General features: G+C 43.7%; 1 protein-coding gene across 1 annotated transcript in view; it reads right to left on the bottom strand.

Moving 5' to 3' along the window:
• GDPD4 (glycerophosphodiester phosphodiesterase domain containing 4) overlaps window positions 1-23,848 on the bottom strand; it is a 691,051-nt gene that overhangs the window by 150,701 nt on the left and 516,502 nt on the right. Inside the window, exon 10 of the mRNA XM_069639989.1 lies at window positions 10,262-10,412. Coding sequence (XP_069496090.1) covers window positions 10,262-10,412 — 151 coding nt within the window. The remainder of the gene's footprint in view (window positions 1-10,261; window positions 10,413-23,848) is intronic.

Genomic DNA, 23,848 nt, shown 5'->3' with positions numbered 1-23,848 from the left:
CCACTGTGAAAAACATGAAGAAACTCCAGACAGTACAGAATAACGCAATCAGAGCTGCTCTCAATATTCCCAAAGCAGACCACATTTGCACAACCAGAAGAAGCATCCACTGGCTACCAGTGAGAGATTGCATCAAATACAAAATACTACTCCTAACACATAAATGTCTGTCCAACACTGCCCCGCCATACCTGACCAAAGAAATCTCAAAGCACAATACACTAGACCAACCTGCTCGACATATGTCAGCCAGCTGCCTACCCAGAGATTCAAACAACAAAAACAGGAGGGTCCAGCTTCCCGGTTGTCGCAGCCAAATATTGGAATTCCATGCCTCTGGAGCTAACAGTAGACCCATCACGTTGGTCCTTCAGTAGAAGTCTCAATACATGGCTATTCAGCCAAGACATTGAGAACTGAATCCCAACCTATCACTGAGCATAATGCACTCCTAAGATTAACAATAAAAAAGACACCATTACTGCCGCTAAGACTGACATCAATGGTACTACCTCTAAGACTGCCACGAACCTCTTACCACCACCGCAATCCACTTTAACTCCACCCACACCAACTACCCCCAGCTTCCACTTTCACAAAATTTCTACTAAAGAAGTTGAGAAAGTTATCCTCACCATCAAACCGTCCAAATGTCATGGCGACCCATGTCCAGCCCAAATTGTAAAAGACGCTGCCCGTGAACTCTCCCCCTTCATCACAAAACTTATAAAAACTTCATTCACATCAGGCACCATTCCTAGTAACCTGAAACATTCCTGGGTCCTCCCTCTCCTTAAAAACCAAACCCTCGACCCCTCCATCCCTACCAATTACCGCCCCATAACCACAGTGCCATTCCTACTAAAAATCCAGGATAAAGTAGCATACCTCCAAATTCAGCACCATCTGGAGCAAAATCACCTCCTAGGAGTTCGCCAATCTGGCTTCAGACCTCAGCATGGTACTGAGACTGCACTCTTAGACCTTAAGGCACAAATAGACACACTGAGAGACAACGGTAAGACAGCACTCCTACTACTCCTCGACCTCTCAGCAGCATTCGATTTGGTAGACCACTCTATACTTTGCAACCACCTGGTCTCCGCGGCCTGCTTCTGCCAGGAGGCAGTTGCTTGGATCCAGTCCTTCCTTGATAACAGGACAATGTGAGTCTTCTCGCCCCTTGCAGCTGCGGACCCTTCACCTATGTCATGCGGTGTACCCGAAGGCTCCTGCGTATCCCCCACTCTGTACAACATCTTCACAAAGCCCCTTTTCGATGATCTAGATGGCCTGGGTATCACCTACACAAATTACGCTGATGATATACAGATTCTCATCCCGTTGACGGGAGATTATGACAAGGATTTGGCCTTTGTGAACAGAGTTTACCTCATCATCCAGGCATGGATGGCCTCTCACGATCTATGCCTGAATGATGACAAAACAGAACTCGTCATTCTAGGTACACCATCTAACATTAAAAAACTAAGTCCTAAGTACGCCTCCCTCTTAATTGACAACAACAACATTACTGTGACCAAGGTAGTTAAAACACTTGGCTTCTACTTAGACTCTACGCTCACCTTTGGTAAACAAGTAAATGCTATGGCCTCAGCCACATCATATATTTGCAAGCTAATCAGAGCAGCCAAGCCCTTCCTTTCACCTAATAACTGCATCACTTTAGCGCAAGCCTTAATCTTATCCAAACTGGAATACTGTAACGCTTTATATATAGGTAGTAACAAATACATCACATCCAAATTTCAGACCCTGCAAAACAATGCCCTGAGAGCCGCCTTAAGTATCCCTAAAAATGCCCATATATCTGATCTTAGGAGATCTGTCAACTGGCTTTCCACAAAAGATAAAATCCTCCTTAAAACTGCATCCTTGACACATAAATGCCTTAACCACGCAGCCCCACCATACCTCACAGAGAGAAAGATTCTCGCCCCCTAAGAAAAGCCAACTCAAACCTCCTACTAGTACCTAGATTCAAGCTCACTAAGTCCGGCGGGAGTAGTTTCCCTGTTAAAGCTGCACAATATTGGAACCCCCTCCCCCTACCATAAGGGAAGATCTCCCCTTTCCACAATTCAGATCTAGTCTCATTCACTAGCTAAAGGAACATGACGTCTGACCCTACCTCACCTGCTTCCTTCTTAGTACCTATTGTACATTTGAGACCTCATTGCTTTTGCTATATTTATGTGCTTCACATTTATTCATGCTACTTACTGTATATATCTATCCGCCCTGCCTGTTGTTTCATGCATACAGCATTGCAACCCTAGCTGTAGGTATTTTTGTCCATTGTGTATCCTAAGCTTAACAACCCTCTTTATGCTTATGCGTCCGAATACCTCTGGGTCTGGTTCGCAATATAAATAGTAAAACAAACAAACAAGCAAATAAACAACCCCCTGTAATAATATACCCAACCTATGTCTGTCGTTACCCATGTATGTATTTCCTGTATCTTTATCAAGAATGTAATGCAACCAGCTAAGTATACAATGTAACCTTCTGGTTCTGGATCAAGAATGCAAAGTAACTGACTAAGTCTGTAATTTATTATAAGAGCCCAGATGCCTAATGCTTAGGTGCGCTCTAAATATGTAAAAAAAAAAAACATTATACATTTCGTGTTCTTATTTCATTATAATAATTGACAATTCAAAGATAAAAAGAAAAACTATGTATAAAAGACAGGATTTCCTTAAAGAGTGTTGTTGAACAATTTCTCGATTATAAGCCATATATAAAAGAGTGTATAGTTCAAGACCAAGCTAGTGCCCGAAAATATGAAAGCCAATGTTTGGTCACTGTCCAAATTGTCTGAAGGAAATCAACTACTGCAGTATCCTTTATCTAATATGTGGGTGGTCATTATACATTGCGTGAATAGATGTCTATCTGTTTCCACTTCTATTTTGCACAACCTACAGATACGATCACCTCAAGAGATGTTCACCCAAGCTCCCACTCTAGACAGGGTAGGAAGCAAAGCTATGCTTTTGTGCTCGGGCCAGGCCTTTTAACTTTTACTATAACTTTAGCTTTACTATTCATGGCCTGTGTTCAGATGTTAAGCACGGTGTATATAGAGCCCTCAGCAAAGACAGTCGTACTTTGAAAAACAGTTGGCAATGTGACTTAATTATATTCGCACCCGGGGAAGGGCGCTCAGCCAATCAGGTTGCTGGAACAGCAGGTGAGAATACACAGTCCCCACCCGCTGTCCTTCCCCGGGTGGCGTTTTTTTCTCCCTTTTTGATCACTGTGGGGAGGTAACAGAGACAATCTCCCTGTTGCCTCCCCACCCCCCTCCATTTATCAGCGGGACCGGAGCATTGCGCTCCAGTGCCAGAGCTCCTCCCATCTGGCGGCCGCCATAGACAGCTTCGCTTGGACCTGCCTTTGCTCGGGCTGGCCGGCCGTTAAAGAACATGTCTGCCCTGCGGGCAGAGCATGAAAGCCACATAATTTCAGGCAGGTAACGAAAATCAGCAATTGAGACACTGCCTTTGTAAGCTAATTGATGTGGATTTCCCATCTGATAACAGGAATCCAAATGAATCTTCTGACAAGTGTTAGTATGTTAGCATGGCCATCTTCTGGATGGGATAACTTCCATATAGCATATTAATATTCCCAAATCTAAAACATTTTGATACAAATCTGGCCTAGTATTTCAATGATCCTACAGTTCCATAGGAAAATGCTCCATCCACCTACCCAGTCATAAATCTATCTCTTGGATAGTCATGTCCACCGCCACTCAGACAGTTATCAAAAAGTGGAATTCTCCTGCTCTACTTAACCCATCTGGTTTTGGCACTTAGTCTACTTAATTGCAGAACTAAAATTAACTATCTAGTATTCTCCCATCCACATCCCAAACGAGAACTGATGATAACTCACATCCAAGATCTAATGCTACCTAATTCTATAAATCATGAATATATGTTATGATGCATAGTAAACCATAAATGCATATTCAAGATTGCTTCATTGAGTTCAATATATAGGTTTCATTTCCACATCTGCTTGCCCACATGATGCTTTGGGTAAATAGATGAGGAAGTGAGGCAGTGGTACTGGAAGGCAAGCTGGTTGTGTTGGCTTTGGTGGTGGTGAGACGGCCCGACTTGGAGTGCCACACCAAACTGTGTCCATAGAGTGCAGTGCGTGTTACCAATCTGGGTCCAACATGAACATTAATGAGGCTCTGGAAAATAATTGGATGCGGAAACATGTCCTAAGAAAAGAAGCAGTACAGGTCAGGATCAGTGTCGCGTCCGATACCACTTCAGCACCGGCAGCCTGAGGTGCCTGTAATTTACCATTGTAACCTAACTTGAGAAATAGAAAACCAACTAAGAAATAATCCATATTGGTTTAAGGTGATAACAGTCCCATGCAGTGAACAGCATGTGGGTGTTAATTGGCAGAGAGATCATTGGAGCATCAGGGTTTCAGCTTGCCTCTCTTGCTGCATCCCTCTATCACCATAGATGGGCAAGCAAAAAAGAGAAAGATGCCACAGGGTAATAGGTGCCAGTACAGGGCCAGCATCCACAGCCAGCACTCTTAGGGTGACAATGAGCTGCTTCTGCCTATCCTGGTATAGGAGTGCCACCTGCAGCCTGCATGTGCAGTTGCAGGTTGGTGCAGCAGAGTTCAGCATGACATCAGCCCAGCACGAAAGCGCTGCACAAGTAAACGGGTCTTCAACCTGAGACTCTCAGATGTTTTGGTCTACGACCTCCAAAACCCCTCACCATTACCTATGCTGCCTAGAATGTAATCCAAAACCTATGGGGAGCCAAAGGTTGCAGATCTCTAAAGTAGGTAAGTAAGGAACTGTGGCAATGTCCGTGGCCTGATCCTGGGAAGGGGATGGTAGGGCCCCAAGGGTGCCAGGTGCCACTAATAGCTTCATGATTCTGGGCCTGGTTGCAGCATGGATAGGAACCCCCTGACTACGTCCACCATGCCACCATCAGAGGGCAGGGCCTTGGCATATAGGACCACCCGAGATGCCAGACCCCTTAAGGAACTGCAGAAATGGTGCTAGAAGAAACAATGCCCAGACACCAGAGTATCATAGTTCACATTGCAGCAATACACAGTTTAGCAATCATTTTAACCGTATCTCCAGAGTGGCTTTGCTCCTTGAAGGAGAAGCATTCTGCATGAAAAGTTTCACAGGCAGCAGCGATGGATGTTTGGAGTGAGGAATACCAGTTCTCGTACATGCGGGCATCACATATGGAATTTAAGATGGCGGGCAAGCCTCTTCGAGGCTCAGTCCCACAGGTTCCCCCAAACAGATTGGTCTTTATCCTGAAATCTACAAATCTCCTCACAGGAACATTCAGGGACACTAGGTGCACACAATCAAAATATGCCCAGTGCAGCGGGGGGGGGGGCAGAGGCCTTCATAATCCGGGGAGTCTAAAGGACAGGTGGTACATTTTGGAGATGGCACATTTCTGGAGATGGTTGGATGCAGGAGAAAGGAGAGGCTAATGGACAACAAGCTGACGTTTGGAGAAGAAGCAAGTATGAGGAGAGAAGAACTGGGAAGGAGGTCAACAGAAGGACTAAGGAGGAGGGAAGAGAGAAGCTGAAGATGAGGTGGTAAGAGTATCTGAGGAGGAGAGAAGAGCTGGTAAGGAGGTGTAGGGAAGAGCAGGGAAGGGGTGGAGGGTGGAACCGAGGAGGTGAAGAAAGGAGTCAAGCAAGAGAAAGAGGGACACAAAAACCCTAGGCTTGTATGAGCAGGTGGGAGGAAGGTACAAGCAATTGGCAAAGGATTGAGGAGGCTAAACAGGAGTTCATAGGTAGCAGAGGCAACATGGTAGGAATTAGGGAAGCTCCTTCATGAATGAGCATGTGATGTGGAGATAAGAAGGAGAGTCTGACTTGGTTGAGTGAGACAAGAGCAGGACCCTGGGACAAGGAAGTAGAGCAAAGCCAATATCACAGCCTATAAAGACTCAGTGGTGTCTCCAATCTAACAGAAGCTTGGGCCACTATTAGGACAGCAGCCTAGACCGACTCTGGGACCAACTGTGTCTTCCAACTGCCAAGTTTATGGACCCAAACCGTCCCACCAGAGACAAGTCAATAAAGCCTAAAGATCATGTCAGGGAGACCAAGAACCTACTGGCATTAAAAAGTGTGAGTGACGTCGGAGAGAGATATGCGAAGAAATCTGCTAGCAATTCTTTTTGAGATGTTTTTACTATAAACAATTCTTTGAGAGACCTTTTTGCCATTAACATATTTTTGAAAAACACTAAAGAACATTGCTTTGAGAGACTTTATCCCAAGACTGAAACCAATCTTGCCATTTTGTTTATCATCAGCATTTGAACTTTCATTTTGTTTTGATCAATATTGTTGTGAAATTGAGCCCCTTCAACCCCTGCAAGCCTTACAGATTGGGACAGCCTCACATTATTGTCCTGGGAACAGAGTTGGAGAAGGGAGAACAAGGACTCTAAAGAGGGTGTTGTTTGAACTGGTTAAATTCAGTTCTTTATCTTTTCCCAAGCAGTCTGCCCACATCCTTCATAGTATAAGCTAACAATAAAAGGACTGCTAAGACAGCGTTTGTGTCTCACCTGTTCTTTGATGCATCTTTACTTAATAACCGAACCCAGACATAGAATCATGCAAGCTAGTCTGGACTAACCTCACTGCTTTGTAACACTAAATTCTCACAATTACCATGTCGCAAAGAGCCAGTCTGTAAACATGACTAAGAAAGCAGTGTTTATTCATCACTATATCCCTATCTAGGCCAAGTCACTCTGTCTCCTAACTCTTAGGGCACTGGCAGAGCCAATGCCCCTCCTCTTAGGGTGACAACCTTCTTTTTCCCTTTTTGCAGAGTCTCCACTCTGGATGATGTATGGATTGGACCCTTAATCACCTTAACCCAAAGCAGGCCCACCACTTAAGGAATGAGTGCACGTTTGTATGTACAGCAAGTTTATTGTACAATCGTACAGGGAGGAACTAGATGACTCTGTAGAGTCAAACTAACCTGCGTCCCCCCGAACCACATACATTTTTGCAACAGTTAAAACACTCCCATATATTTTATTATAGTCCACCCCCATACATGATTGGCCAAAATCTGCCCAGAGAAATCCAATTTTTCTCCCGTTCTTGCATTCCCATTGGTCACTGTTATCTTAACTACCATCATTAGAACATATTCGTAACACCCCCTTTTTTAGGATTTGTCTGTGGCAGCTCATAACATCATCACACAATTAAACATTCACCTACAAACATAATGCATTACAAGTGCCAGCTGGTCTGAGACCTCTTAATCCTAAATGTAATTGCACATGTTTTGCAAGGATACTTAAGATGACATGAGAGAGCACAATAAACAGATTCCCTTTGAACTGTTGATAGTCATCTCATCCACCCCCCCGCCTAACTGGTGTCATTGTTATATTTTAATTCATACGACTACCAATTCAACATTAATGGCCTCTGGCCACATCCTGAAAAAGCGATTGAAACACAGGGAATATTGGTCACTCTAGTCTTGACCGTCACCTCACCCCATGTTTATTGTTGGTCAAAAGCAAATGACCAGACCCCTCTGCAAGCTCTCATGCACTTAAAAGAGATTAGATCTGCTTTCTGCAAATCTACCAGGTCATAAACCCTTGGCCAGTTTGCTAGCTAACTATCTACCTGGTTAATCATTACTCCTCCTCCGGCCTCCAACCCTGCAGAACTAGAGTTTCCCAGTCACTTAAACTTGTCTCTGCAAACTCCTGACTGGAGAGTTTTAATGAATTGATAAAAGTCCACTACGTATAGATTTATAAATTCCCTGTGTTTGTATTTTAGTGTGCATGTATGTTTAAAAAATATTGTCTCTTCTTTACAGTGGATCCTCCGCGACCAGTCCCCTTCCTCGCATGCGTATTATGAAACTCCTCCCCGCCCAGCCTCTAGGCACTTAATCGCACACCATATCTGGATCCTGTTTTAGATTTCACTTGGAGGTTTTTCGCATTTATCTTTCTATGCACGTGCAAATCTAATATGTATCAATCTTGAACAAAAAGTAACACTTGAAGTAACACATCCTATTAACATTTAACTACAGTGGATACATATAAAATGGTAACATCGCGTCAACTTTGCTGCACCCCCAGTCACAAATATGGTGCGCGCAACGTGAACCCCTCTTAATCATTGAGACCTTTCCTGCCCACCCCAACAGTGACATAAAGGCAGATACACACATTAAAGGTGAAGTACAAAACCCTATGGTCTGTAAAAAGAAACCATGTAGTGATTTTAAATACTCCTCGATTAAGTGATTGTTTTCAAAATAATGTACTACGCGTTCAGCTGTAAGACATGTTTCCCAGTCCTTTCAAACAAACCTTTCCTCTTGCCAATAGTGCTCACCTTCATTTTCCAGACTATATACTTCACTTTTCAGATCTTGAAACTTCCTTATCATGAAGCAACATCTGAAACCTGCCCTTTTACCTACTTACAATGCAGAACTGCATGTGTGGCCTTTCAAATCCATTCCTGCTTGCGTACTTCTCCTGGGCAGCTCAAATCATGTGCTGCTTGGCGACACAGCTGAACTGAGCCTTACTCTTTATTTGTGAACCAATCATCTGAATGCAAAATGAAATCATAGCTAGCTAGTCTCATCCAAGGAACCCACTTCACAAAGGTTTTTGGGAAGTGCACATCTAGTTATGCTCACGAAAACGCAGTTTTCCCATATAGATGATTCACATAAGGTTTATAAGCAGGCAATTCCCTTGCGCTGCGTGTGGCCAGCTTGCACAGCTTGGGTGCAATCTCTGCACCCATATGTTATGTTATGTTCTTATGGCGTGCACCGTTGCCACCTACGTGGTCTCTTGTGTGCTAATGAATGGGTAGTGAGGGGGTTACTTTTCAAATAACCTCACTTTTCAAATCCAAGCTAAAGCGGATGGGGGAGTCTTATCAACAGGGAACACAAGGCAAAAGGGGGACACCGAGCAAAGAACTAGCTCATTATCTCTCAAATCACAATCTGACCCGGTTCCAGCATGGCCTTAGATATTATCATTTGAATATTTTTCCTTTCCAAGTATCTCACTTTCTCCTTTATTTGACACCACTTTCACCAGAACTCGTGTAACTTTTATTCACTTTTCATCTTCCCATGCACAGATACTGTACAGGGGGGCTTGCCCCGGAACATTAGCTCCCGCAAATCAAGGTGCTATTTCACCCGCAATTTTCGACGGGGGCAAATTGCTCACTGTGCAAGCAGGACTCCTTGTGAATCACCATGAGTCCCTATTTGTGAATCGTCATGCACCACCATGTCGTTCTGGCGAACCCCAAGTGCAATTTGCTAGAGAAGCTGCCGTTTACTCCTGGTCAACTCAGAGCTTTGTGAACGTGACCCAAGACGTTCTGATCAGGAATGTCTCTTCGTTCATTTCAAGGTCAGGGATTCTATGGTATATGAAGGTTTGCGTGGGTGTTTCCCCCGATGACACCTTACCTCATAAGTACAGAAATATGTCCTACTAACGTGGGGGTCTGTTTCACGATTGCTGGGTATTCTAGGAAAAATACCACCTCCCGCAGAGGGTATCACTCTCACAACTCAACTATGTACACCCTTGAAAAAGAGCGGTGTGCTTTTGTGTCATTACTTTCAGCTACTGCGTCAATCTCTGTTTTCCAGGTCCTCCTACCTTTTCCATGTGCTAGTCTATCTATTTCGCCATCTGTTGCGACGAGTAAATCTCAGTCATCCTATGTTTTGAATATATTGTTTGTGAAACTGACAGTTCATAAAGAAGTAACATGTAATCAAACTAAATTGTGGCTATTGTATGGATGGAAAGATCTGCTTAGTGAGGGCTGCACTTGAAGCTTCTGCAGTCGCCCAGCACAGGACGATACCAGGAGGCTACAGCACGTCCAGCGGCACATATAAGATAACAAAGGTGAAAGTGGTCCATTATATCTTCTTTCTCTTCAGGTTTATCCACAGTTCCACCTTTTTCTGCTTTTGACGTAAACTAAGAACTCCATTCATTGGTCAAAGTGGTCCTTCTCACATGAGTTTCCATGAGGGCAACGAATGGTTGAGAAATCCTGAATGATACCAAAATATAAAGCTAGCCAATAGTTATTTCAGAACAGGATAACTTAACTGATTTAACAAGCGTTGCAGCCTTACCTTAATGAACCACTTTCCAGCGTTCAAGCTCTTCAGTGCCTCCCACGTAAACATAGCAGCGTTTTCATTGGTTAGATTGGGATAGACTTCCTGGACGTTTGTTGTCCTCTTTAAAGTGCCGTCGTGCATTAAGAAGGGGATGCCATCATAACTTCAAAGGAGAAAAGCAAGGGTTACCAACACACATTCCATGTGGGATGACAAACGTCCAAATTATCAATAGTAATAATAATTTATTTTTTATATAACGCTTTAATCTGAAGCACTTTGCATGGGGCATATTTACATGCATTACTATCATTACCCAATCGAAATTCGTACTCATTTATCGACCTCGTAAGGTTGAAAGACTGAGTTGGCCACCCTTCATCTGATGCACCCAAACACTTGACGAGAAAAATCTAATTGCGTGTGTTCCATCCTAGTTCGAAAATGTTTTAAAAGATTTTAAAATCATAGCATATCAAATTATTTAAAAAAATAGGTAATGATCAAGTAAACAAGGGGACCTGAATCACAGATGAGTAAAAAGATAGGTTTCTAAGCAAGATTCCAGTAATCGAAGGTGGCTATGGGATGTATGAACAAAACTAGACAAGAATATGGGCCCAGTGAAGTGGTTTGAGAACCTTGCTGCCACTGCCCTTTAAACCATGCACGCGTAGGTCCACGTGTAGGCTGGTCCAGCGCTGGTTGTCACCCAAATGATATAGGGCCTCATTACACGGTAGGCGGTAAGGGTTTACCGGTACCGGTATTTTACCGGTACCGGTAAACCCTTACCGCCTTACTATGAGGTCCCTTTGCGGGTTGGTATATTAACGCCTGCTTTTAGCAGGCGTTAAAAAACGAACCCGCAAAGGGACCGGAGTGCTAATTACGGTGCCGCAATTTGCGGTACCGTAATTAGCGCCTTCCCCATTCCCATTATGCCCTATGGGGCAAAAATGGGAATGGGGAAGGGCAATGGAGGAAGGAGGAATTACCGCCTTCCCAACCTTGGAATAGGGCGGTAATTCCCCTTTCCTCCAAGGCGGTACCGGTAAATTACCGGCATGAACCATGGCGCTAATAGCGCCACGGTTTACCGCCTACCGTGTAATGAGGCCCATAGTCTTGCATGTATCTTCCGCCATAAATGTACAGCTTTTACACAACAAAGGAAACATTCTTACAAAAAAATGGTTTGTAGTCTAAGTCCGCTGCCTGTTTCTCATCAAAGTTTTCTTTATTTTCTCTCTGAGTGATACTAATTCGTTGGATAGTTCGTTTTGAAAAAAGTGACCATTTGTTGAGGTTTTCTTATAGAGAAGCAGTTGCCAAGTAAGATTCGCTTACATTTTTCTATGAAATACATATTTGTTTTCAGTGAGGCTTCTTTCCTATGTGCGCTCTGAGGTCTATGGGCATGTAGCGCTCTATAAAAATTAAAATAAATAAATAAATAGAGTGTAGTAGCAAAGGTCCAGGTTCATAGAACAACAGACCTTACCCGGAGCTTGAACCTTTGTCATTGATACAGTTGGAAATCCCCTTTGGGTAATCCTTGGCCACCAGGAGACAGCCGGCATGCCTGGGAAAAGGACATTTGTACATTCCTTTGGCCTTATTATATGAATGGTGCTACTTCCTCCAATGATTCCCATTCATTTGTACTTTAAGTTCAGAATTAAACAATTTGACAAGCTTGGGGCAGATGTATTAGCATGAAAACAATGGATACGTCACTCTCCTACATCACAGATCCAGTAGAGAACTCCGGGAAGGCAAACAAAGGGAAGAACTGCGACCTGGGGTTGGAAACTCAGAAAACGGGGCACAGTCATGCTGAATACTGGACAACCATAAGAAATGGGGGGAGAAGGAGACAAGGAACAGTCAGAGCAGAGAGAGAAAAGAACTGTGCAAAAATCATTCCGGGTTAGTGCGTGAGTGTAGAGACTAGAAAAAGCATCCAAGGCTGAGGAAACAGCCTCATTACGGGTCGGACGGCAACTCTGCCTGTGATACCGGAGGGTTGCCGCCGGACCCAAAAATAAATTACCGGAGCCTGACTTCCCGGTAACACCAGGGGATTACAACCCTCGTGGTCTGAGAAGTCAGGCGCCAACAATTTGTAGACTCCTATGGCAATGGGGACCATGGAAGCACCGGCACCATTGTTAACGGTGCTGGTGCTTCCGTGGTGGCTTTCCTACCGTGGCTGCTGTGCCCACCAGGGTCAGCCTTGTCGGGCACAGCCGTTCCAGCAGGCAAACCTGTAGTGTGCTGGTCCAGAAACAACGGTGCCGGTAGGCTTACCAGCACAGTTGTTTCCGGACCGGCACATTTGTAATGAGGCCCATTGTGTCATAAACAATATGTATAGCGCCAGTGACTCGCTAGTGCTAATGGAGGTGAAGTGTACAAAGATTCAAGATGAAAGATGACACTCTTAGTCACAGGCAGGAACAAACCTCTCAAAATGTTAAAGTTGACCTAAATCGTGTGAATCTAATGGCAGGTCACCAGGACTCAATAATAGTTATACATCTGTACCTTGAGCAGCTGCCATTACTAATGTATTACTGCAGGAGTTTAAATGTAGCAGAGATCAGTCCTTTTTGTCAGATGACAAATGAACAATAGACATATACTGTTGGGTTCTGTGCTTAGACCTGATCAAATGTCAACTTTTTCACATATTGAGAAACATATGCGGCATAGCTCAAAGCATGCAGTAGACACACTGGGGCAGCGAAAGACCACCTACTGCAGTCCTATCCCCTCTACCAATTGTACATCATTGGTAGGGTTTGGTCAATTGAATATAGGATCTGAAAAAGCCAGAAAATCAACCGAGTTAGTTTTGTCCTATTTCATGTGATAGGGTCCTGCCTACTGTTGGAGCAGCAGGGCCATGCAGTCTTTTTTAGGAAAGTAGCAAAGACAGAGATAGAGTTTGTGTATTGCAAACCAATCAAGAGAGCTACATGTGTACTCCACTGCACAAATTCCACAACCACCACCCATGGCCAACGGAACTCCATCTTCATATGTCAAGCCCTCGTGACCCAACCAAAACCACAGAGGATCTTTCCAAAGAGAATTGTAATCCCCAGCTCCGGCGAGGAGACTACTTCCTCGCCTGTTCACTTCATGCTGGGGTACTGGAAAGACCGCTATTAACACAAGTAGCTTTCTCTTGCTCACATGTCCCAGTTCATGATTCCCTGCGCGTGACAGTATATTTCCGTCCGTTTCTATACGTGTTCGCAGTCCACCTAAGTCCACATCACGTGACACAGATTGTGTCTCCCGCACACAAGGAATGGCTCAACAGTTTTCATGTTCTAATTAAAAAATGAAAATAGTCCCGCAGATCAACTTGAAAACAAGGAAACACACGTTAATAAAACGAGCATTGCAATAAGTCCAGTAGCAAACTACAATAAATGTACGCGTACATTGGAGGTCGCCTGCTATTTTTATATTTTCTCGACCACTATCCCATTACTGTGTGTCCCGGGAAACACAGAGACTGAGTTTACACAACCAAAATGCAACCTGTAGTCACAAGTTCGAATCCCAAATAGTGCCGACTCAACTTTTCATCCTTCTAATGTTGACCCAATGAGTATCATAGCAACGCACACTACATAGTGGCATGGTACAATTCAGTTTGTGGCGGGTACTTAAATGATCACGATTATTACCACCCTGGATGGAACATTGTAATCCTGAGAGCCAATTAGGGTCCATGTCTTCTGGGGAACCTTCGCCAGTGTAGGTATGGATCCTGCTACTTCTCATCATTCCAATATACATGCTATGTAACAGCCCTAGCGCTGCACCCTCCCCACTTACCTAAACTTTCTCCTAGTCTTTGCTCCTCTCCAGGCATCCATGCACGTCTCCTGCCTTTCGTGTACCTTGCTCATGCTCTTCATGTGCAGCAGGTGATGATCGTCTGCTGTGACTCTTGCTGCAACCTATGGCAACCATGGGCTGCTGGGGGCAAGCTACCAATCATGTGTTAGTTACTCCGTGGCCACTCAGATTCTGCATGCGAAGGAAAAGTCTGCCAACAGCCTACGCTGCCTCACCTGGGCCGTATAGCATTATTGCCAGGAGCCCATGCCATACTGTTCATTAGTAGGCGTTATTTCATGCACTCCTCGCAACAGCAGCATGGACCCCGGAACCCCTCCCACTCACCTGGTAGGTGCAATCTTGTCGGCGGCGCGGATCGTGGACTCCTTCCGCTCCTTCACCTGCTTGGCCTCCGGGAGCGTGCCGCACGCCATGGTGTCCCTGGCGCCTGCTCCCCCGATCACGTTGGGGTTTACCCTGGCGCCTGCAGCCACGCAGAAGTGCCTTCCTTCATCGCGGGCACCCATTGGGCACGGCGCTTCATAGGCAAAGGTCACGTGTACTGATGAGTGGTCACTTGACCCAGAAACAACACAGAAGGCGGTCACGTGACCAGGTGGGCAGTCAAGTGACACGGAAGAATGGCATAAGAGAGCTCCAGCCCTCTCAATCAGTGCTTCTCAGCTGTTCCTTCGGCGAGTAGCATTTCTGTGCTCCTTGTGCTTCTGTTTTTGGACTTCCTGGATTCCTGATCTTGTTTTTCTCCTCGATTGCCTCTTTGGATTTGTCCCATGGAACCCGGTTTACTGGAATTGACTAGACCCTTGGATTGTCGACTGGACTGCCTTTGGTTTTTGCCCTCTGGATTTGGTTGTTTTTGGACTGCCTCACCTGAACTGCTCAAGACCTCTGGATTGCTCCCTGGACTGCCTTGTTTCCTACCCCTTTGGCCCAGATACGTGCATTGGAAACAAAGTATTGCTTCCTAAGTGATACTTCCCGACCACATTGGACCCTTCTGCCTTGAAATATCCATTACCTCACTCTCCACACCTTCAGAGGGAACACTTAGGTTTCAAGCTGCCATCGGTCACCCCTAGGGTAGGTATTCTTTCTGTATACTTTTTGTGCTTTTAGTAATTTCCTTGCACCTGCCTGCTAACCGTGTCTTTCCCTTATGGCCATCCGGGACCCGGTGTTTTCTGTCCCTGCCTGCCTCATGTGGACACAATAATCGGTCAGCGAGTTGATAGCTCTTCTCTGACTTGTACTTGGTGACGGAGGTATAATAATCCTTGTTAGCCCTCCTTATTCAGGCCCATAAGGCGGGCAGCTGCGCTCTTAATAAACAGTATCATAACATGATCTTGGGGCAATAATTGAAGTCAAGTAGACATAGCAGATCAATCTGTGTTGGAGCTCTGCTCTTTAAAATCTCATAGTACACAATATTTTCAAAACCTTGCACACATTTTCATCCCTCACATTGGAAGTATTTCTCAATGTTACTTTTATTAGGCACTGTAAAAGACCTCCACTTTCTCTATGGGCTCAATGCCAGCCCTTCCTCTCCGTCTGGCATAACAGACTTGTATGTGCAGAGGCCCCTCTGTTCCCTACAGTAGTCACTGACGGAATTGTCTTCTATTACCAAACCACTTTTTCTGACTTTTGTGATGAAGTCACTGACCACACCAGAAAAGGAAGATTGGGACACCAATCTGCACAAGGGCCGACTTCAACAGTCTACAGGAACCTTCACCTGGGGATAAATATGGGAGAGTATATTTACAAAAGGAGGAGTTTTGTCCAAGAGCCCAGGGACAATCAGATGGAAAGAAAGACAGGCACGTAGCAGGCAGCAAATAGAACTAGTATGGCCTCAATTATCTTACTACGCACACTGTGAAAGGTGGCCATACTCACAACTGTGCAGCAGATAATATGGGTTTCCACCCTGGAGAGGGTGCAAGAAGGGCAGGAGGTAGTAAAGAACCATGTGTGGCAGCAGGAGCAGAGGAGGTGGAGAAGCAGGGGAATGAATAGTAGGAGGTTAAGACCAAGAGAATCGCCTGGTAGCAGGGCCAGTGACCTGTAGAAGGTCACCTTCAGGGAACGATGATGCTAGGACTTGGTGCTCTAGGTGGAGAATCACAACATTCTCATGAGATTGCTATGGTAGGTGGGGGAACTGTGATCCTGCTCGCTGCATAATGAATACATTATGCACCACTCCAAGGATTGCAACTGAACACCAATTATATGGTTATTACCCAATTAAACTAATCAATGGTAAAAATAACCCCACCAGTACTGCTTCAGGATTTTGTTTCTACTGGTAAAATGCCAAATATATCATGGCAAAATGAATAATTATCAGTCTATATAGACATATTAATGTGTGTTATTATAATTTTATAATTATTATAATTGGTTATTTATAATGTGCGGACCCAGAGATCAAACCTATTTTTCTCAGCATTGTTTTTCTTCCGAGGTGAGCGCATTGCCCCTGAGCTATCCTCCTGAGCCTTCGGTTGTTCCACTTGCGTTAGCAATCCCCCAGAAAAGTAAACCATGCAAATATATTGCCTGTGCACCCTTGTACATCTTTTTAACTAGAAGTGTCAATGAAGTCAAATAATTCTGCTTGCACACTAATGAGATTCTTTGATTGAGACTTAGCGCGATGCGGTCATACATGTACTCATCTGCACCAACATTATTCCTCCTTTATTAAGTTTATTTTCTTTGGGGTTGTGAATAATATAGTTCCTAAGTGTATTGCATTGCATTGAAATTGTTCACACATGCATCTTCAACAATACAGTTCTATGCAATACACGAACCTCCCATGTCAAATGAAAGTTTTACATTAGCACTGATGGACTTTATGACAAATCTGTGAATGTCGTCCTCGTCTGTATTCATTCCGGGAGATTTTAACCTTCCACTGAGGAATGATTCATGTTCTTCTTTCATTATGTTATCAAAATTTGAATATGAGACGAAATATCTGTTCCTAGACTCACATTACAGGGAATATTTTGGACTGGGTATTTAGTCCAAGTAAAATTACTATCCCTGTTGAGACGGTTCATATTGATTGGTCTGATCACTTACTGTTACCATTTGTTTAACTTTAGAACAATCTATCCATCAAAGGCAGGGAAAAAAAGTATGTGTCCAAAACTTAATTTGAGACTGATTGATAATATTTCACTATCCCAGGATTTCCCAAACAGAGAAGAATTAAGTATGCTCAATATTTCCATAAATGATGCATGCTCAAGATTTTATGAAACTGTGCAGTGTTCTATGGACAAGATTGCCCCATTACTGACCAGGTCTATTAGAAATAAGCCATCAACACCATAGTTTACTGATGAATTGAACTCTTGGAAGAAAAAGGTCAGGCGTTTGGAAAGAAGATGGCAATCTAACAAATCTGAAGGAAATCGAATTTCTTTCAAATCTGCCCGTTGCAATTATGCAGGCCTTGTAGTAAAGGTAAAGCAATTTTCCCACTCTACTACTATTGAATGTGCCTTAAATAAATCAAAAGCATTATTCTCATTACTGACATTTGTAAAAAAATCCATAAGACGAAACGTTCAAACTAGATTGTCAGGAGTTTGCACAATATTTCTGTGAGAAAATTAATGAGATACAAAATTACATTTCCTTATCCCCTAGCACAAAGGTAAACGTTGCATGTAGAGATGGAACGATTGTGATTTGCCAGTAGGTAACTTCATCTCTTCTTTATGGGCAAAGTAAAAACCGACATTTTGCTGATGACCCCTATCCAGCATCAAAAAGTAAAGAATGCTTCTCTATATTTTTTCCTTGTTTTACTCAAATAAAACATCTTCCACTAGATCAAGGCTATTTTCTGGACATTCTAAAGACTAGGCATATATGTCCATTACTGAAAAAGCCTAATCTAGATATTGATCAATTGTCGAGTTATCACCCAGTTACTGCTCTCCCTTTTTGGGAACATTATTAGATAAGGTAGTGTCATTCAGTTAAATGAATAGATAAAACCACAAAATGTATTGGCAACATTTCAATCTGGATTTAGGGAGGGTTACAATATTGAAACTACAACATTACACCCTCTAGACCAGAGGTCGCAAAATGGTTGATCGCGAGCTACCAGTAGCTTGCCTGAGCCTCTTCAGTCGCCCACGCTGGAGAAACTGAAAAATAAACTCTTTCTGAAGCTGGTGTGTTTTGCTGCTACCGTCCGTGTTCAGGATGTGAACCCTGGTCGTCTTCAGGGAGCTTGGCTACTCTGCCATGTGGAGCTGCTTGTAAATCCACTGACAGATGTCAGTATCACGTTCTGCTTCTGCCTGTAGTACCACAGATTGCCTTGTGCGCCCCCACGACACTGTCTTGCTGGAACATCTTTTTCATTGTACCTCATTACACTGACATGAAGCACTTGAAATTTGTGCTTCATGAATGCATGTTGCATACTTATAACAGTAGATTCTGGTCTCTAAATCCTGGCCTTATTTTGAAGTATCAATTACTCATTCGTGGCTGCCTGCTGTAGGACAGGCAAAATGACCCGAACAGACATCAGACACAACAAGCTGAGATCTAAATAATTGCAAATTAATTTAAGTGGGTCAAGAGCTAAGAAAATATAATGTTTCATGATTGTTATGTTAGCATGGACTGAAAAGCATGTACGAGTCTCTCCCACTGTGGGAGAGGCCTGCAGCCTCAAATTGATTTCTTTTGAATTTGCACAGAATCTTTCCATTTTATCTTGAATAAATGCGAGGTTATGGTGGGAGGAGTGAAGCTCTTTAACATGCCTGTCATCTATTATGTGCACCGTTCCAAGTGCCTGAGGAACAGGTGGGTTTCCATGTGTTTATTTGCATCCATTTCCCCCCACCAGTCACTTTTTTGCAAACATTAAGGGCAAATGGATAGTGGTGGTTGGCCAGGGAATGGATCGGGCTGGTTGCTTGCGTATATTCAGGGCAGAGTTGGGGATATTTCTCCCCTGCATTGAAAATCAAAAGTTAGCACCCATGAACCCACAGTTTAATTTCCTAAAAACTGCTGCCAGCACAACAGAAGCATTTATTTGTAATTAACCAGTTTGACAAGCATATAACATCTTTAGAAATATAAGCTGTGCTAAAACACAGAGAGGCACACAAATAACAGAGTATGTGTGGTGTCTACAAAAAAAACATTTCAAAGAAAACTAGTGAACGCAAGCAGCATTTTTCAGTTTGGAAATTACTTGTTTTTTTTAATGGAAGTGTGAAATGCACATTTGGAAAACAATAGTGTGCCCAGCATGTAGAAAGTCTGCATAAAACGCAAAGGAAGGGGCACAGAAATGACCAGATATTTGCGTGTTAGTCTTTTTATGAGACAGCTACTAATAAATAATAATGCAACAAAGAGGTTTTTGAAGTTCTTAATATAATCGTGAAGGCATATGTTATTCCATCTATTTATAGAGGGGAAATAATCGGGCCCAAAAAATATTAGTAAAAATTCGGAGGTTTATAAACATACCCACCCCGATATCGCCTGCTAGTAGCTCGCCACTGTTGGCCTCCACTACAAGTAGCTCTAGCTAACGTAAAGGTTGGAGACCCCTGATCTAGACCATCTTGTTATTACCTACACTAATTATGCAGATGATACTCCGATTCTCTTACCACTTACTGGGGATTATGATAAGGATTTGGCCTTGGTAAATAGAATGTACAGCATCATTCAGGCATGGATGGCCTCACATGGTCTCTGCTTGAATAATGATAAAGTCGAGATCATCTTCCTGGGCACTATCTCCCTTCTTATATGACTAGGCCCCAAATACTCATCCTTCCCATTGACGGGAACCCCATCAAAGTCGCGAAAGAAGTAAAAACACTAGGTTTTTACCTTGACTCCACCGCATAATAAATAAATAAACAAACAAACAAACATTTCTTGGATATACTTGTCAACCCAGATTTTTTCTAGTTTTTCCTTCAGTGGCAGGTAAGTGTTCATAAACTCTGCTGTTTTGTGTGAGGTCCTTTATTGGTGCCCGAGCACGTATTTGTTTTATAATGGGTAACTTTGCCAAACTGCTTACCCAATCTTTACAAATCCTCAGCTGGAATTAGGGTTTTGGAGAAAGGGAGGCATGCCATCTGTTATGGGATCCAGTGATGATGCTGATTATGGAAATATCCACTGTGGAAATAGTGGGTTATAGAAAATACATACAATGCACTCATGGGGTGGCATAAGTTAGGGAGAGGGCGACTGGAGGATACAAGGGGTAGATATTCTCAGTCATTAATATTTAGGAAGCTAAAAACATGTTTAACATTCTGAAGTAAAATAAAGGCAAAAGTAGCCATGTTTGTAATATTTCGGGTGAATATTTTTGTAGTTGAATGGTTTCCAAATGATAGAATTCCAAATACTTATTCAGCAACGCACACATTTACCCATCCTGGAACCGTGTTCCATAACATATTTTGCCAACAGACACAGTACTATCATGGCTTAGCGGTAGATCCACTCGCTGAACCCAACAATCTACATACATGTTAAACTGCTGGACATATATTTGAATTTCGTATAGAACGGGGCAAGAGCTTTGATCAGAACCACTGCAAATGAAGACAAATAATCAGAGAGCGGAAGGGTGCATTCAGGTGCGGGGGGGGGATACTAGTAAGAACATGGAGTGGGGGCAGCAAGACTGACAAGATAAACAATGTACCATACATACACCATATGTATTTGAACAAATAATGTTCAGTTAAAAAGTTAAACCACATTATGCACAATGGGGAGAGGGTGTGATCAAGGGAATGGTTTAATGTGCTGGGTTACAGCAGGTTCACTTACCAAACAGATGAGATGGAGTTTGAGGGCACATTTTAAAAGGGGCTATTGATGGTGATATTCTTGACATCAGGGGAGTGAAATACATTGATCTGGGGCAATGAAAGAAAAGGAAGAGAAGGTCATGACAGTGCAAGGGGTGTGTGAAACAGATATTTAATACGGTGCTGGAACTTAGTGTTCCGGGTGCAGCAATACGGGGCATTGAGTTAGCTAATTGTGGACACCTAGCTCATGAATTGAGTTGAAGACTTGTCAGCGGAACTTGAAGCAGGCACATTGGTGGATGGCGTGCCAGCCAGTTTGAAGATGGTTGGCTAAAAATGTAGCAGAGCTGGGATGGATGTACAGAGTGGAGGTTGCAAATGTGAACATTTTGTTAAGGGTGATAAAGGAACATATAGGAAGACCCAGGTGAAGGCTAGAACAGAAGATGAGTCAACCGAGTACAAGGGAGGAGATGAGACTTTTAGTGGTGTGGCTGGTGAAGGGTAGGAGGAAGAGTTGGAGTTTCCTGTTTAGTAGGTTTAACCTACCAACAGTCGTAGTAGAAGTGATACATTGGTGGCAATTAAGATCCTTGTGGGATGAGGAGATAAGATGGGGGGTGGAGTTGTGCATTATGTGTTGGGAGGTGCAGAACTTTGATGTTAATGGAAATGAGCAAAAGTGAATGAAGTGCCATCCAGTGGTGAATGGCCAGAAGGCAATTTGTGCTGTGGGATGATTGATACGGGGTAAAAGTGGGCGAGGGAAGGATTAATCTGAGTGTCAAGGCAAGGAGTAGAAGGCCAAGGATGGGCCGTTGGGAACTCCCACTGGGAAATGAACAGGAACAAGGGTAATCATGTTCCAGGAGATGAGGAATGAATGCTCTTAAGGGTTCTATGTCTGAAGGCCGGTTACAAAAGGCCATACCTGTGGATTACACTGCAAAAGGCTGCATTCCGCAGATGTGGCCTTTTGTAACCGGCCCTCTTGGGGGCGGGGAATCCACCGCCCCGAACTCTCCACTGCAGCGTGGCCACCTCTGTCATGCTCCTCCACACAGTGCTCCTCCCCCACTTACCTGCTGCAGGCTCCGGCCTCCGGCTGCCTCCTTCTGCACCCATGTGCAGTCTAGATACTATGTCTCCGGAAGCCGGATGCACAGAATGTCGTGCTTTTGTGCACAACCATTTGTGCCCCAGGTTTCCAGGGCCATGGTATATAGACCGCAAACGTCAGAAAGGTAAGATGCAATACAGGCAACTGCAGTATCTTGGATGCTGACGTGTGATAGTGTAAGAAGGACAGAAGGGTGGTCAATAGTAGCAACAACTGCTGAGAGGTCCAGGAGGATGCGAATAGAGAAGTGATGGGTAGTGGTAAGTAACTTAGAGACCCAGCTCAGTCATATTTCCATGGAGTAATCACTTCAGAACCCAGACAACAGGGAGAAATAGAGATCTGAGGACTTTATTGTAAAAGGGGGAGATTGGAGACTGAACAATAGTTGGACAGATTATTAGGGTCAGCCGAGGGAATTTTGAGGATGTGCATTACAGTGGAAATGAGAATCTTGAGCAGGCGGGGGAGATCCCAGTTATGAGATGAAGGTCCAATGGCAAGAAGAGTTAAGAGCAGATAAGGGTGTCAGGGCATGAGATTTCTTTTAGGAGAAAAACAATGCATAGGGACAAAAGATGTATTGGCCTTCTGAGGAATGGGTGCTAGTATGTCAGGTGAGTTAGAGGGTAAAGAGACAATACAGGATAAAGTAGGGATGCGAGAAGGAGTACAGAGAAGATATGAGGTGGGCGGTGTCATGGCCAAGGGATACACCGACCACACAAAGCCAAGTTATTATATAGACAGAAAACCAAAGGATTAGCTTTGAATGACATCACGGAATGCAAATTCAGCAGAGCAAACAAATGAGACTTCTCTATAGGACCATGGTCCTTAGTTCTTCCCTCTCTCCTACAGGCTCAGTCCCTCTGTGGGAAACCAAAATGTCACTCATAGTGTTTGGATTGTTAAGTGTCTCACATTTCTTTCTTGGAACCTGTAGTTGCTTGATTGTCTTTCATAGATTTTTCACATCACCAGTCTTTGATGTGGATTACATGGGTTGTGTGCCACAAGGTGAACATCACATTCTTTCTATTTGAAGCCCAAAGCATTTCCTCTCCTGATTTCCAAAAGTGTCCCCTTGTTACAGAAACACTGAACCCTCCCTGACTTCCAATAATGCAGACCTGACTTCCTAATGCAGAAAAGGGGTTCTTCTGACTATAAAAGGGGTAATTCGAAGTTGTCTAGGGATGGACTAGGGAGCGTGGGAAATCCCTCCTGTACATCTAACAGGGCCTACCATACGGACCAGGATTTGGTCTGCAGTGGTCTCCCCAAGTCCAACCTCTAGTCTAAGAGATGGTACATTGTCCCGGAGGTTAGAGCATGTAAGGCCATATAGTTAGTGCATGAAAAGTAGAGAGCAAAGTAATTGGAGGGGGAGATTAAGCAAGGACAAGGGTACCAGCATAGCCTGAAGACTACTGACGAGTTTGCAGGGTGAGATCAGAGAATTTAGAATTTTTGAGTTTTGAGGCATTTCTACAGTGCACGCAAAAAACTAAATCGAATCCTGGTGCAGATGTGACATTTAGCTAGCACAAGTAGAGGATCAGTTGTTTGCTTCTAACCAACCACAGTAATTACCAATAAAAAAAAGCAGGGATGGGCATGGACCAATTTAAATAAATAGGTATTTTTAAATAGGTCTTTAGACCTGCTGTGAAGGTCAGTAATGAGGTTACCTTTCTTAACTTTAGGGGCAGGCTGTTCCATAGTCTCGGGCCAGCG

Source organism: Ambystoma mexicanum, chromosome 7q, assembly GCF_040938575.1.
Source record: "Ambystoma mexicanum isolate Mex_15411 chromosome 7q, UKY_AmexF1_1, whole genome shotgun sequence".
Classification (NCBI taxonomy): Eukaryota; Metazoa; Chordata; class Amphibia; order Caudata; family Ambystomatidae; genus Ambystoma; species Ambystoma mexicanum.
The sequence above is the reverse complement of the archived record's forward strand: the minus strand, read 5'-3'. Positions and strand labels throughout refer to the sequence as shown.